Source organism: Camelina sativa, chromosome 16 (assembly GCF_030686135.1).
Source record: "Camelina sativa cultivar CO46 ecotype springtype chromosome 16, ASM3068613v1".
Taxonomy (NCBI): domain Eukaryota; kingdom Viridiplantae; phylum Streptophyta; class Magnoliopsida; order Brassicales; family Brassicaceae; genus Camelina; species Camelina sativa.
In genome coordinates, this window is record NC_141895.1 from 7,423,063 (window position 1) to 7,437,877 (window position 14,815).

The 14,815-nt window shown below is 35.3% G+C and overlaps 2 protein-coding genes and 3 pseudogenes across 2 annotated transcripts; 1 reads left to right on the forward strand and 4 right to left on the reverse strand.

Annotated features, from left to right (window-relative positions):
- Nucleotides 1-458: 458 nt before the first annotated feature.
- LOC104750150 (glutathione S-transferase U16) lies at nucleotides 459-1,856 on the reverse strand. The gene is made up of 2 exons (XM_010471906.3): nucleotides 1,371-1,856; nucleotides 459-970 (listed from the first exon to the last, which is right to left on the reverse strand). Exons 1-2 carry the CDS (start codon nucleotides 1,695-1,697, stop codon nucleotides 593-595), a joined length of 705 nt encoding a protein of 234 aa, XP_010470208.2. The 5' UTR covers nucleotides 1,698-1,856; the 3' UTR covers nucleotides 459-592.
- Nucleotides 1,857-6,676: 4,820 nt separating this feature from the next.
- Nucleotides 6,677-7,945, forward strand: LOC104753473 (F-box protein At5g18160-like). Its single transcript, XM_087492538.1, has one exon. The coding sequence runs from the start codon at nucleotides 6,677-6,679 to the stop codon at nucleotides 7,829-7,831; it is 1,155 nt and encodes a 384-aa protein (XP_087348664.1). The 3' UTR covers nucleotides 7,832-7,945.
- A 779-nt stretch (nucleotides 7,946-8,724) lies between these two features.
- Nucleotides 8,725-9,894, reverse strand: LOC104753474 (F-box protein At1g59680 pseudogene; annotated as a pseudogene).
- A 1,017-nt stretch (nucleotides 9,895-10,911) lies between these two features.
- On the reverse strand, nucleotides 10,912-12,845 carry LOC147925247 (uncharacterized; annotated as a pseudogene).
- Nucleotides 12,846-13,130: 285 nt separating this feature from the next.
- Nucleotides 13,131-14,435, reverse strand: LOC104753475 (F-box protein At1g59680-like; annotated as a pseudogene).
- Nucleotides 14,436-14,815: the final 380 nt, after the last annotated feature.

The window sequence follows — 14,815 nt, forward strand, 5'->3', positions numbered from 1 at the left end:
CTGAAGAATATCAATTGTTTCTCAACCGATGAGATTTGGGATTGAGGATCAGAATCAACCACAAGCCAAGAAAAAGCGAGGTAGGCCTAGGAAGTACACTCATGATGGTAGCATTGTGTTGGGTTTAGCTCGCACGTCTCCTCTTCTCTCCGCCGTTTCTAATTCTTACGGTGTTGTGGTGAAGGTGGTGTTGGAGATAGTGGAGGAAATGGAACTCTGTTGATCCACATGGTAAACGAGACAGAGGAGGACCTCCTGGTTCTAGCAAGAAGCAGCTTGATGCTTTAGGTATTAAACAAGAACTCTACAGTTTGAATATTTTATCACAATTTGCTTTGGATTACATGCAATTTGATTTGATGGGTTTGTTTTTGTAGGAGGCGCTGCAGGAGTTGGGTTTACACCTCATGTCATCGAAGTGAAGACAGGAGAGGTAAAGTGTTGTTGTTCTGTTTTAGTAATCTCAAAATGTGTTTTATTGCATCATTATTAAGATCCTAGCATACACTGAACAACACTTACTTAAACTTATTATTTTCTACTCACATGTACATACTTGACACTTGCATTGCAATACATGTCTAAGATGATCTCAAGATCTTGAAGCTGCGGACTGAGCTCTAACCTCAAGCTCACGTAGAAACTCAGCTACTTTTTTGATCTCCGGCACCACATTCTTTACCGTCTCATCAGATAAGAACTCACCTCCCCATTGACAAAGAGAAGGAGTTTTTGATTCGTCTAGAAGTTTTTCCCCTTTAAGCTCCTCCATAGCTTTCAAGAGAACCAAAAAGCTTCCCAAGCAAATGTCCATAAACCCGATTGTTTCACCGCCAAAAAACGATTTCCCTTTGCTTATAGACACAAACGCATCCTCGAGTTGCAACAACCCTTCTTCCACTTCTTCCATGGCTTTCGCTTTTGCATCTTCTGATTTGGTGATTGTCGCCAATTTCAAAGCCGGAAACCACTGGATTCTCAAAACAGGAGTTTGGGAATATATATAATAAGCTACAATTATTTTATATGCATATATGCTATGCGTTAATATCCTCTTCACTATAGCATAGACACGCAAACGAAGACGCAAAGAACCAAAATATTGTGGTCTTAGTGTTAAAACAGCCTTAAATCTGATGAGTCTAAATAAATTTAGAACAAGAATGTTTATATTAGGAAACAATATGATATTGAGTGTTAGGAAATAATCACTCACACAGGACATACATGATACATCCCCCAAGGGCCAAGACCAATCAAGCCACGCATGCACGACAGATAGATTCATTGGAGTGTAACACACAAACACTAATTAACGAAGTCCTTGTTATCAACGAAGCAAAAATCCAAAAAAGAATAAGAAACCAGACCTTGTTATCAACGAAGGCAGACCAGAAGCGAGCAAGAGCTCGATCATGAGGATGGGAAGGAAGAATGGACTGTCCAGACGAGTTCCACGTCTCATCGATGTACTCAACGATGTTAAGAGACTCACAAACCGGTTTACTGTTGTGGATGAGAACCGGAACTTTCTTGTGAACCGGATTCGATTTGAGAAGAAGCTCACTCTTGGATCCAAAGAGATCTTCCTCAACGTAATCATACTCGACCGATTTGAGATGAAGAGCGATCTTTGGTCTTATTGCGTATGGACTGTACCATACTCCCAATAGTTTCACTTCCTCTCTCTCTTCCATTCTTTTTTTTTTTTTTTTTGTGTGTATGGGAAGTTTTTTCTTTTCTTTGTTCGGTTTCTAATAAATTGGTGAAGAAGAGGAAGAAGAAAAATCCCCCACGGCTCTTTTATTATTTTTTGTTTTTGTTTTTTGGTGAGTGGTTCTAAACGTAACGGACATACTTTATGTATTGCTTGTCAGCATAATATTGCAACTGTTGAAAACGATGCTATTGGCTTGAAGTGCTTTTTCAAGGTATTCATGTCTAGATGTGGACCACCTTTTAATAAGTTACATACATTTTTCTTTTTTGAGCCGTAGACGTTTTTGTTTTGTTTTTTTAAACACTAAATAATTTTTCACTCCAACTAATAATTTTCATAAAATAAAAATAAAGTTACAATATAGTTTAAAACCTCCATTGGAAATAAAACTTTTTTGTATTCACGATCATCTCTTTAATTTATAATATAATTTAATATGTGGTACATCACGAGATAATTTTTTATTTTATTTATATATATATAAGTATATAACTTTATAATATAATTGACTAAATTTCTTTGATTTTTAAATAGATGATGCAAAAAAAAGTTGTGTTATATATTTTAGTGTATTGGGCATAAAAAGTTGTGTTACTGATTGTGATTGTATATAGGTATTTTTATTAAAAACTGTAATATTGTGGTCAACATTCTCGATTGTATTTTATTAAAAATAGTTTATCCAAGTTTAAATATTTATTTAGATGGTATATGACTAATTATGAAAATCTTATAAATAAAAGGTTAGAATACAAATGTACTTCTTGAAACACAAAATATATTTCAAAAATGATAATATAGATATGTTTGATGCCGAGGATCTTGTGGTATATTTGGAAAGTTCGAAATGATCAGGTACTTTAGGGTGTGAATTCTAACGCTCTTGAGGTATTGAGGGTGACGAAGGCTGAGGAACATGCATGGCAGCTGGCTGTGGATGGTTTGTGGAAGGATGGTGATAAATTCTTTGGGTTAGGTTGGTATTGTGTGTCCCCGAGTGATGGAATGACTTCTCTGGGGGTTATTAATCGCCGACAAAATTTATCTCCCTTTCACGCTAAGGTGGAAGATTTAGTATGGGCTATACGATGCATAATTGAAGCTGATATCAATGACGTCGTTTTTCTTACGGATTGCTCAGATGTGGTGAAGATGATGTCTTCCTCTCTCGAGTGGCCGGCTTTCTCAGTCTACCTAGATGATATTGCGAGTGATATGGAGGAATTCTAGTCTATTTCTCTTTCTATTGTTCCTTGTAGTGCAATGTTCAAGCGGATTTTTTGCCCCAAAAAGTTTGTGCTGAACCGCATAGTGTTACTTTTGTACACAATGTTTCTTCTCATTGGCTTCCTCAGGGCTGATCTAGTAAAAGCTTTTGCAGAATATATATAGATATATATATATATATATATATATTTGATGCCACTATATTGTTGTATATTTTTCCTATTCGTAAAGACCCCGACCTTGTGTCAGAAAAAGAGGAAAAACTGGTTGTAGACCCCCTAAAAAAGACGTGTATAGAACTAACTAAAGGCTGAAAGGGTTTCAGGAGAAATAAACGATTCAATGATCTGATCAAATAAAATTACTATGGTTCGAGAGAAAGTCGATGTTGAAGATATGTTGTTTGTAATTGTCGCCTAAAATAAATAAATTGTGATATGCTTGTATTTAAATCCATGAGCTTTTTTTTCTTTTTGAAATTGTAACAACTAACCAAATTCATTGAAGGACGATATCTTATAAATGCAATATTTGGTTTTCCAATTAAAGTTAATAAATATTACTTGAATCCATTCAAAAATAATCAGATAAATTTACAATAGTAAGAAATAGGTAGAAGATATTGATCAAGAATGTTGTGAGCAAAAAAAAAACATCTAATCAAGAATGGAAGCTAAATACAATTTGTAATGTAATCTTTACCAATGGCTTTCTGGTTACTTTATGAATTGCCTAATATTGTTTTTTTTTTTTTTTGGAAAAATGATTGCAAGCTACACGAAGTATACATCAACACATAGTCACAGATGCAAATAATATAAATATCTTGTTAACTACATGAACTATTGTCATTACACAAGGATATGCATAAACAAAAATAGGTTATGTTTATAACATCATAAACATTTAGGTACGGTGCTTTGTTGACCAGAATCTGGTTTTGGCCAGTGTTGACCAAAAATAAAAATAATAAATGATTTGTATTTCTTATTCAACTACATTAAGAGGGGTATTGAATTTATCATTTTAAGGATTTTGTAGGATTTTAACATTTTGGAATTTTGCTTGATTTGAAGAGTTTTTAGAAGAATTGATTAGCTTTTAAAGTTTTTTATATTAAAGATAAAAGTAAATGAAATGTAATTCTATGAGATTCTATTATAAACTTTGGGTGATTTAAGAATATTTCACAAAACAAAAAAAAAGAATTTGACTCCAATCTTTTCAACACATCCAACTAAAATTCTGCCTTTTTCATCAGTTTTGATGCAGAGCACAAATGTAGTAACAAATCAATCCAGAAAATTATGAAATTTAATGAAAATATTAACAACAGCCATACAAAGACAATGAAAAAAGCAGATCACGATTTGGGTCTACAATTTGAAAGTTACAGCTACTTTTCCAGAACAGATCTGGAATGATAGAACCTGCGAGTAGCCAACTTTGAGACCAATTTCCCATCAAACCGCAAGGAAACAATAGAAAATATTGGAAAGATATTGCTCTCACGTTTCTAGAACATCTTTCAGAGCTCAATTCTGAGGTTTGTAGCCCAATAAAACGAAGAAGAAAGAATCAACCCTGAAACAGATAATTATCTTTTAAACCTGAAATCTTTTTCTCACCATTCGTTGGTTTCTCGCTGCAAGTACCAGTAACATCTTTAAGAACCATATGTGTTAGGCTCCGTCTTTGATGCATCTTTCTATGAAACTCTTGTGATGAAATTTTTTGCTCTTTGCTTTTTGTTTCAACAGTTTTTTCCCCTTTGTTGATTGTGTGTCTCAAAACAAAAGTATCCAAGCCAAGACAGATGCATACATCAACACAACTCCAAAAGTTCCTATATAAAAAAAAACTGAGCCTCCAAACCTTCTTTACGGCAAAAAGGGTTTTTAATCATAGTTCTCTTTGTGAATCACACCAACAAGATCAAGTCTGCTTCAGAATTCCATCAAGATTAAAAACAGCCAAACCTCATGTGACACCGCCAAACTCGAGCTCAAATAACAACCAGAATGATTATTAATAAACTTTTGAGTAGAAACCTCATCTAACAACCAGAGCTAAGAACTTGACCCTCTTCATATACCAAATAAAAATCAATTCTCAGCTAACTGACGAAAGGGAGGAGTCTTGCTGAAGGAGGCGGCGGCATCAGTGTAGAGAAGGAAAGGAGCGGCGACGAGAACAAATCATGAAGAAAAGAACAAGACTGGGAAGCTTCACCATCATCGTCACCCATTTGAGAGCATCATCAGATCAAGAGAGCCAAATTTTTTTGAGTATGAGTGATTTGGGAGAGAGAGATGAAGAAGAAGAACAAGTGAAAGAAGGAAAACCAGGAGACTACCGGTCGATGGTCTCTCTGCAGTCATCCTTCTCTCTCAATTTTTATTTCACAGGAAAATAGGTAAGTTTTTCTTTTTGAAATCCATCAAAATTCCAGCTAAAAAGGTATGATTTTATCATTCATATTTTTCAACTAAAAAACAACATAAAGTCTCTTAAAATTATTCAAAATATCATTTTTAAAAAAAGCTGTGATGTTTTGAATAACAGTAGATTTCAAGTAAGTTTTAAAAATTATTGATTGAATAACAAAGGATTGTGTATTATTTTAAATGATTTTATATGAATGTTAAGTTGAATAACATTGGATTTTGAAAGATTTTTAAAAATCATCAATTGAAGAAGAAGTGATTTTAGGAAAACTTTAAAATCTTTTAGAATGTCAAGTTCAATACCTCCCTCTAAATTCTATATCAAAAATTAATATAATAAAACTATACCACCAAATTTGATGTGTAGTAAATTTTATTATAATTTTTACTTTTAAAAATCATTTTTTCTTTTGTATTTTCAAATGTGAGGGTTTTAAATATATATATTTTTACTTTTTACTTATTTATAAGATTATGTCATTTGAAATATATCCAAGACATTGCCAACTATTTTTGTTTTTTAATAAGAAAAGAGACAACAAAAATAATCAAAATTCTATTTATTTACATGGAAGCATATATCTAGAAGATATTTAAAAACCAAAAGTGGGTTTTGTAAAATCAAATGTTGGTTTTGTAAAACTACTATTAGTTTTTAATTATCTTCTACAACCTTTGATTTTACAAAACCAACCTTTGATTCTATACAAAACCAACTTTTGGTTTTTAGTTATCTTCTAGACTTATGCCTTTCATGTAAATAAATAGAATTTCATGTATTTGAATAATGAATACAAATCATTTATTATTAACATTTATTTATCAGAAATATATAAAAATAAAAATTATTATTTTTACGAAAAAAGTAGAAAAAATATTTTTTGTGAATATTTTTCTGGTCAACACCGCTCAACATTGGTCAACGACGGATTTTGGTCAACAAAGCACCGTCTCTGTTATGATGTTGTACACATAACTTACATTTGTTTATGCATGTCTTGATGTGATAACAATAGTTCAGTTAATAATACATTTATATTATTTGCCTGTGTAGTTATATGTGTTGTGTAGTTATCATGTAGGTGGTAATCATTTTTCATTTCTTTTTGATGAATACATCACTCCCTAATCAATATTTACAATTTTCCTATATTACCTTTCCTTTTTTAATATTTAATTAAAGAGCCCGATAATGGGTTCGAGAATTAAATTCGAGATCTTCTAATTTCTATTTTATATAATGAGTTTAATAACAAATTAGGGTTTAAAGAAAGTGTTAATAATGGAGCGATTGGCCATGGAAGAGAAGACGGGACATATTCACAGAACAACACAATCTTCATCGTCGTCAGTGTCCTCATATGATGATGATACATCTCAATCAGAACATATTCCTCTGGATTTAACTATTGAGATACTCTCGAGACTTCCTGCCAAATCGGTTGGGAGATTTCGCTCCGTATCTAAGCTATGGTCGGCCATCACCACAACTAAAGATTTCATCAACTCCTTTACGACTCGGTCCTTGGCATTGCGGCCTTCTGTACTTCTAACCGCCCTTAAAGGCGACATGGTGTGCGTTTTCTCGTCTACCCTACACAAGAATAATTCCGGTGGTCTTTTTTCTTATGTGGGGAGTTATCAATATCGAAACCCTACTTTTGGTAACCCCTATAGTTTTCATTACGTGCACGGCTTGATTTTCATGCAATGTTCGAAACAGCTCGTGATTTGGAACCCTACACTGAAACGCTCCTTCGTTTTACCTGAACCTGAAGACACCCAAAAAGGTGAATACAAGGCTGGATCTATTCTGGGATATGATCAGATTGATGCGAAATACATAGTACTACGTGTTATTGGAGACTCCAAGATTTGGATTCTTACATTCGGAGCTCTAAAACAAGGATCATGTAGAATAGTAACCAACGGTCCTAAGCACCGGCATAATATAGGTGGTGGATGCATTAATAATGGAGTCATATATTACAGTGCCCTTGTTGATGTTGGTGCTGGCATTAAGAAATTTTGTATAATGAGCTTTGATATCAGCTCTGAAAAGTTTAATGAGATCAAATATCCGGAGAGTTGTTCTCTTATGAATTCTCGTATGATACCGTATGACGGAAGATTAGCCTTAGTTGATACTTTGAATTTCCCTTCTATTGATCTATGGATTTTGAAGGATGGAGATAGACACGAATGGACGCATAAACGAGCTGTTTTGCCTCTTTCTAAAATGGACCTAATACAGAAGAAAAAGCCAGAATTCAAAGGTGTTAGTAATGCTGGTGAGCTTATCTTTGCACCGTGGAGGTTTGATGAATCGTTTTATATTCTATATTTTGATTACAGGAGAAACAGTGTTAGAGAAGTCTTGTTTGAAGGAAATGTGGGTGATGAATTTGGAATTGTAAGGACGGTTTCTACACCTTAGGTTTTTACCCAAATCACATCGAGTCTCGTGTCTTTGTGAAGTAGTGCCTTCATCGGTCAATTAATGTTTACTTAACATATATATGATTCTCTATATTTATGTACGTCTTTGATTTTTCTTGGGATCTTTATTTGACCAGTCATTGATTATTTAGTGTGCTCTGCATGTATATTCACTGATGTTGGTGAATTTATTTATTTATACACCAAGCTGTGCTTATGAATTTGACGAACTTATACAGAACGGAGTATGTATAAATTGTTCCATGGTATACAATTTTCAATCAAAATATTGAAGGATTTATTTCTGATCTAAACTGTCAACATATATATTAAAGATTCAGCTATCTGACAAGGGACTAGATTTGGCAGCAAGTCTACATATATATTTGATCATGTCATGAGAAGGGGATTACTTAATTATATTCATTAGATACTTACGCAACACTTATTTGTTTCAGACTCATAGTTAGTATTGCCCAATGCTAATGAAAGAACACTAGGGCTTTACTTTCATGGACCATGTTAAACACACATCTAACCTAAAACTACGACGCTTCCACAAAAATACACATCAACAAACCAAACATTGAACAACTGACAAAAGGAAATTTTTATTCGTGCAATTAAAACGAGACGGGTTGCGATTCAGAATCACAAAGAAATTATCACGAGAAATATGCATTGTGGTATATAAGTAGTTTGATACTGATAAAGGTGACATGAACAGTTGAAAAAAACATGCAAAATCTGAATGCTTTGTTAGATGATAATTAAATAGTAATTATTTCTAATAATTGTTCAAAAGGACATGAAAGCCAATGAATAAAAACAGGAGGTGATGCAATAAGTAACAAATAAAGTACCATCGCAAATGGAACTAATTAGCAATCTCTATCTTTCTTCTTTTGTTCTTCCTTTTTCTTCTTTTCGTTTTGCCTGGTTGGTTGGTTTGTATGTGCACTAACTTGGAGCATAAGCAAGGGATTCAGGTGAGTTAGAGCATCTAAGTTCAAAGGATTTGAAGTATCCATCTTCTCCAATAATGTAAACTATTTGGTAGACATCGGTCTTCTTGATAACATATGCATATTCGTCGAAAACCACAGCGACTTTCTTCTCTTCGTCAATGAAGAAGCTCCCAGGTACAAAGTTTGGTGTGATATCCACTTTCAAAAACTTGCTCCAAGACACCGCATTGGGATCAACCTGATTCGTAATCCAAAACTCTAATGACTCAACAACTGTCTCGCAGTTACGATATAACAAAGCAAGCTGCTCTTGTCTGACACAAGATAGAGTCACAGCTGCAGTCTCGTCATCATAATAGTGAAATGGCATAGGAAGATGCGGTCCAAATCTCTCTGCTGTAAAATCAAAACAGAGTAAATAATTTTCAAATTTCTCTTCTTCTTCAATCTCTATTATATCCTGAGCAAAAAAGTAAGCATTTCCCTTCAAAGACACAGCGCCGCTATGTATATCAAAGATGGGAGTGAATTCAACAACGTTCCATAAATTAGAGTTAAAATCGTAAATTTCTAAGTAGTGACGTTTTTTGTTTTTTTTAAAAAACAATCATGATTTTGTGGTTGCCGTTACTGTTGTCGTATCCCATAGAAAAATTGTAATAATATGAGTAGAATTGCTTTCTTAATCAAATCCATCTAATTTGGCCCAGATAAGGGTTCCATACCATGAACCTCCACCGGTCCTTGGTAACGCAGAGCAATAAGCCGTCGCAGTGAAAGACTTCATTACGACATCGACTTGGTTGAGTTCACTTATTTGCTTTATAGATGTTGAAACAATAATTTTGACGAAGTTGCTTCTACCGTCATCATCTTCGTTGCGGATTCCTTGGAGATTGAATCGCAAGGAACAAACCTTAGAATCCATAACCGTGAACCCTAAAAACTGCTGTGTTTCTTTACCAAAAATCTGATGCTTAGATAAAGCGTTCCACGATTTGCAAGTACATCGCACTGCGCTCAGAGCTGTTAGCTGAACCCTAGAGAGTATCTCCCCTACCAAATCCACAGAAAGATCTGACATTTTCGTCATTATTTTTATAAGTTTTCTAACTTTCGTAATCTCTCTGCGGCTAGTCGGCTACTCTTTTCCCTCGAGACATATATGTGGAGACAATTTGTTAGGTTACGACACTACAATTTGTTAGGTTACGACACTTTCCTTTCCTTTCCTTTGTGAGTTTTGACTATTTTTTATTATATTGTTTTTTATTACTTCGTATAATATAATTTAGGAATATGTAGTGAAATAGGTTGACTCAAACTGGCAACTAATTGCGAAATTAACATTCCGTCTCTCTCATTACTAGACGAAAATCAAATTTATCCAGAGAGTTGTTCTATTTTCAAGTCTGGTAGGGTACCGTATGAAGGAAGAATAGCCTTAGTTGATACTTTGAGTTTCCCTTCTATTATTGATCTATGTATTTTGAAGGATGGAAATGGATACGAATGGACCCAATAGGCTTCACAGGTGTTAGTAATGCTGGTGAGCTTATCTTTGCACCATGGCGCACTACAAGAAAACATGGAATTAGTGACTACAAAAACAGTCACTATACAGTCGCAAACTACTTAGTAGCGACTGATTGGCGACTGACATGCATAGTCGATAAACAGTGCGTCGCTAAAATAATCAGTCGCTAAACAGTCGACACGGAGCTACTAATTGGCGGCTGATAATTGTGGTCGTTCTTCCCTCGCCAAACAGTCGCTAAATTTAGGGAATGAATTGCATCGATTTAGCGATCGATCTGGTTATTCATTTGCGACTGTTTTGGTTACTGTTTTGTGTACATTTCGATGACTGTTTTACGACTGTTTAATAATCATGTTTTAAAAAAAATTCTGGTAAAAATGAATTATTTGATTTTGTAATACCAAAACTGATTATGAAAACTATAACTAAAACATAACAAACATGAAATTAAACAAAGACATAAGTTTGATTTTACATCCAACATAAGTTCCAGAAAACATCCAAGAGTACAAGTCGCAAATATTACACAAGTTTTCATAAACATGAGGGAAGGAGGGATAGTGAAGGAACCTAACTTTGAACATCAGCAGGGTTTGGGTCATTGGTTTGAGACTCGAGGAAGGCGACATAGTTTGGGCTAACCTTGAGGAAGCTCACCAAGCGTGAGATCTCTGCTTGTTGCTCAGATGCAACTCGTAAAGCCTCAGCTGCAACCCAAGAAGCCTTTGTGTCACGCTCTGCTTGTAGAGCTGCTTGTTGCTCTATTTTGCGGTTAACTTCTTCAAGCTGTTGTTGCAGGCTTGTGAAAGTAAAAGAGCATCCAGGGAACTTCCGCTTCCTGTTGATGTAACTCCCTAGGCTTCCAACTCCAAAGTATGTTCCTCTATCATTTATGAAAGTAGACTGCATAAACAAAACAGAGAGAAAAAGTTACATCATTACATAACAATGAAAAACTTAATAGCTTATTAGAAAAAAAACAAATTACCTGAAGAAAAAGCTCATCATCCTCCTCGTGAGATAGCTCTGATCGACGTGAAGTACCATCAGAAGACTCATCATTATCAAGAGCAGCCAACTTAGCTTCCCTTTTTTTCTAATATGCCTCATGAACTGCTTGCGCTTTCTTATCCACAAAAGTACCATCTTTCTTGGTATGAGTCCTGAGAAAAAATTCAGGACTAGTTGGTGGTCTTCCCAATTCCACTTCCTGAAATGTTAGACAATTAAAAGGGTAGGAACCATCTGATGTCAAGTAATTAAACAATGAAAAGGTTATGATGTAACTCACCATCTCTTGTTCGATTTGTAAGTAAGACTTTGGCCCTGATACATGCTTGTGAGGGCCAAGACCATTACAGTCAGACATTCGAGCTGCTGAAGTGGTTGCACTCTTTGCCATGGCTTCTTCTGTGTTCCAATAGTCATACATTTCTTTCCAAAGAGTTTTCTCAATCCAACTCGGTTTCACTTGATCTCGCTGAGCTGCTGCCTTGGAAACCATGTCTTTCATATGGTTTTGACAAATGGTATAGAACTTTTCTTGAACCACACCGGTTAGTGAGGGATCCCAGGGTGAGTGTTTTCTACAAAAGAAGACTAGTGTTAGTGATATAAAAACCCAAAAAACCAACTATAAATACAGAAATCAAACTGAAAGGAGTAGAAATTTACCGCGAATTCCAAGAAGTAGTTTTCTCTTCTTGCAGTAGGAACACAACCCCAACTGTAATATGGATCATCAAACTTGTTTGTAAACACTTTTGTAATCTTTTGGGTAATTGATGACTTGTCTTTACCAAACTTTCAAACACAAACAAATGAAAAGTAAAATTCTAATCAAACACAGAAAAACCTTCAAAAATAAACAAATCGAAAGTACAAAATTCTTAAAATTCTAATCAAACACAAACACAAATGTTCCAAACACAAACAAACCTAAAAATTCTAATCAATTCAAGTAAAATTCTAATCAAACTACTCAACTAAAATAACTAATCATACCAAGTGGTTCCACACTCTAACGAGGGAGAGAGGACAGTGGTATACAACTCACAGCCTGGTTGGACAAGCATATCATGTAAAGAAGCGAGTACATCAGCTGCTCGATGATTTGAGACGTGAGGAGACTGTCGAGGTAGAGGAGACTGTCGAGGTAGGGAAGACTGTCGAGGTAGAGGAGACTGTCGATGATGATTCGTGACTGACGATTAAGGAGACTCTCGAAGTTGACTCAAGAATTCTGGTGGATTCGTCGCGAAGGCGAGAGGTTGAGGAAAAGGACGCCTGATTGGAGCTTTGCTGGAAGGGGATGTTCCTTGAAAGCTCCTCGATAACTGGAACAGATTTGTCAGAGGTGGATAGTCTCGGTAAGAAGGTGTAGGTCTCACTAGAGGCTGGAGGATTGGGACAGGAATTCCCTGAGAATCAGTGTCTGGATCTCGCTGGTTCGTCGGCGTGAAGGCATATAGGCTGGGAAGAGTAGCGGGTCTTCGATTCGCCATTTGTGAGGTTCCAGCGGTTCGATTTGAGGGGTTTCTTCTTCCTCCTCCTCTTTTCTTTACTCCAGCCATCAAAATCGAGAGATACAAGGACGGGGATGAAGATTTCGGGTTTTCTCGATTGAGAGCAATTGAGATCTAGGGTTTTCACGGCGGATGAAGAGAAATTAGGGATTAGGGTATCTCGGGGATGAGGATGAGATCGATTTGGGTTTTCGCTGTTTTGTTACGGCCCAAAATTTGGTTTAAGGCCCAAATTAAATATATCAGTCGCTAATGAGTAGCTGCTTAGTCGCAATGTTTAGCGACTGTCAAATTGGTCTCGAAATTAGTCGCAAATTGGCGACTAAACTGCAACATTATGCATCAGTCTCGAATTAGCGTCTACTAGGCGACTGTTTTAGTTTAGTAGCTATTCAGTAGCAAAACAATCGCAATCGCAATACCTGGTTGGTTGGTTTGTATGTGCACTAAACTTGGAGCATAAGCAAGGAAGTCAGGTGAGTCAGAGCATCTAAGTTTAAAGGATTTGAAGTATCAATCTTCTCCAATAATGTAAACTTTTTGGTAGACATCGGTCTTCTTGGTAACATATGAATATTCGTCGGAAACCACAGCGTTTTTCTTCTCTTCGTCAATGAAGAAGCTCCAAAGTACAAAGTTTCTCGGAAAACCAGTATGCACTTTCAAAAACTTGCTCCAAGACACCGCATTGGGATCAACCTGATTCGTAATCCAAAAATCTAATGACTCGACTGTCTCGCAGTTATGATATAACAAAGAAAGCTGCTCTTGTCTTACACAAGATAGAGTCACAGCTCCAATCTCGTCATCATAAGAGTGAAATGGCAGAGGAAGATGCGGTCCAAATCTCTCTGCTGTAAAATCAAAACAAAGTAAATAGTTTTCAAATTTTTCTTCTTCTTCAATCTCTATTGTATCCTGAGCGAAAAAGTAAGCATTTCCCTTCAAAGACAAGCCGCTTTCTAAACCACAGATGGGAGTGAATTCAACAACCCTCCATAAATTAGAGTTAAAATCGTAAATTTCTAAGCTTTGACGTTCTATGTCTTCAGTAAAAAACCTCATGATTTTGTGGTTACGGTTATTGTTGTCGTATCCCATTGTAAAATTGTCACATGCCCTGAATTGTTGTCTTAATCGAATCCATCTGATTTCCCCTAGATAAGGGTTCCATACCATGAGCCACCATCGGTCCTTGGTGATACATAGTAATAAGTCGTCGCAGTGAAAGACTTCATTACTGACATCGACTTGGTTGAGTTCACTTATTTGCTTTATAGATGTTGGAACTACAATTTTGACGAACTTGCTTCTGCCAAATTTCTGGTGATGTCCACTACCGTCATCATCTTCGTTGCGGATTCCTTGGAGATTGAATCTCAAGGAACAAACCTTAGAGTCCATAACCGTGAACCCTAAAAACTGATATGTTTCTTTACCAAAAAACTGATGCTTAGATAAAGCATTCCACGATTTGCAAGTACATCGCACTGCGCTCAGAGATGTTAGCTGAACCCTAGAGAGTATCTCCCCTACCAAATCCACAGAAAGAACTGACATTTTCGTCATTCTTTTTATAAGTTTTCTAACTTTCGTAATCTCTCTGCGGCTAGTCGGCTACTCTATTCCCTCGAGACATATATATATGTGGAGACAATTTGTTAGGTTACGACACTTTCCTTTCCTTTCCTTTGTGAGTTTTGACTATTTTTTATTATATTGTTTTTCATTACTTCGTATAATATAACTTTAGGAATACAGTAGAATCTTTACAAATGAATATTCGGTACTACTTTTAGTTATATTTCATACATTCTATTTTTATAAAACTTATTTAATATATATTTTTAAAATCATATTCTTAAATCATATTTTATACATAATATAAAAAATGAATATTATATCTTTATATATTATATTTTAAATCATATTTTTGTTTTTCTAAATCT

Coding starts and splice junctions, on each gene's coding strand:
- LOC104750150 (XM_010471906.3), bottom strand. CDS start 1,697: ATGGAAGAGAGAGAGGAAGTGAAACTATTGGGAGTATGGTACAGTCCA. Junction 971..1,370: donor CTGCCTTCGTTGATAACAAG/GTCTGGTTTCTT, acceptor TTGAGAATCCAG/TGGTTTCCGGCTTTGAAATT.
- LOC104753473 (XM_087492538.1), top strand. CDS start 6,677: ATGGAGCGATTGGCCATGGAAGAGAAGACGGGACATATTCACAGAACA.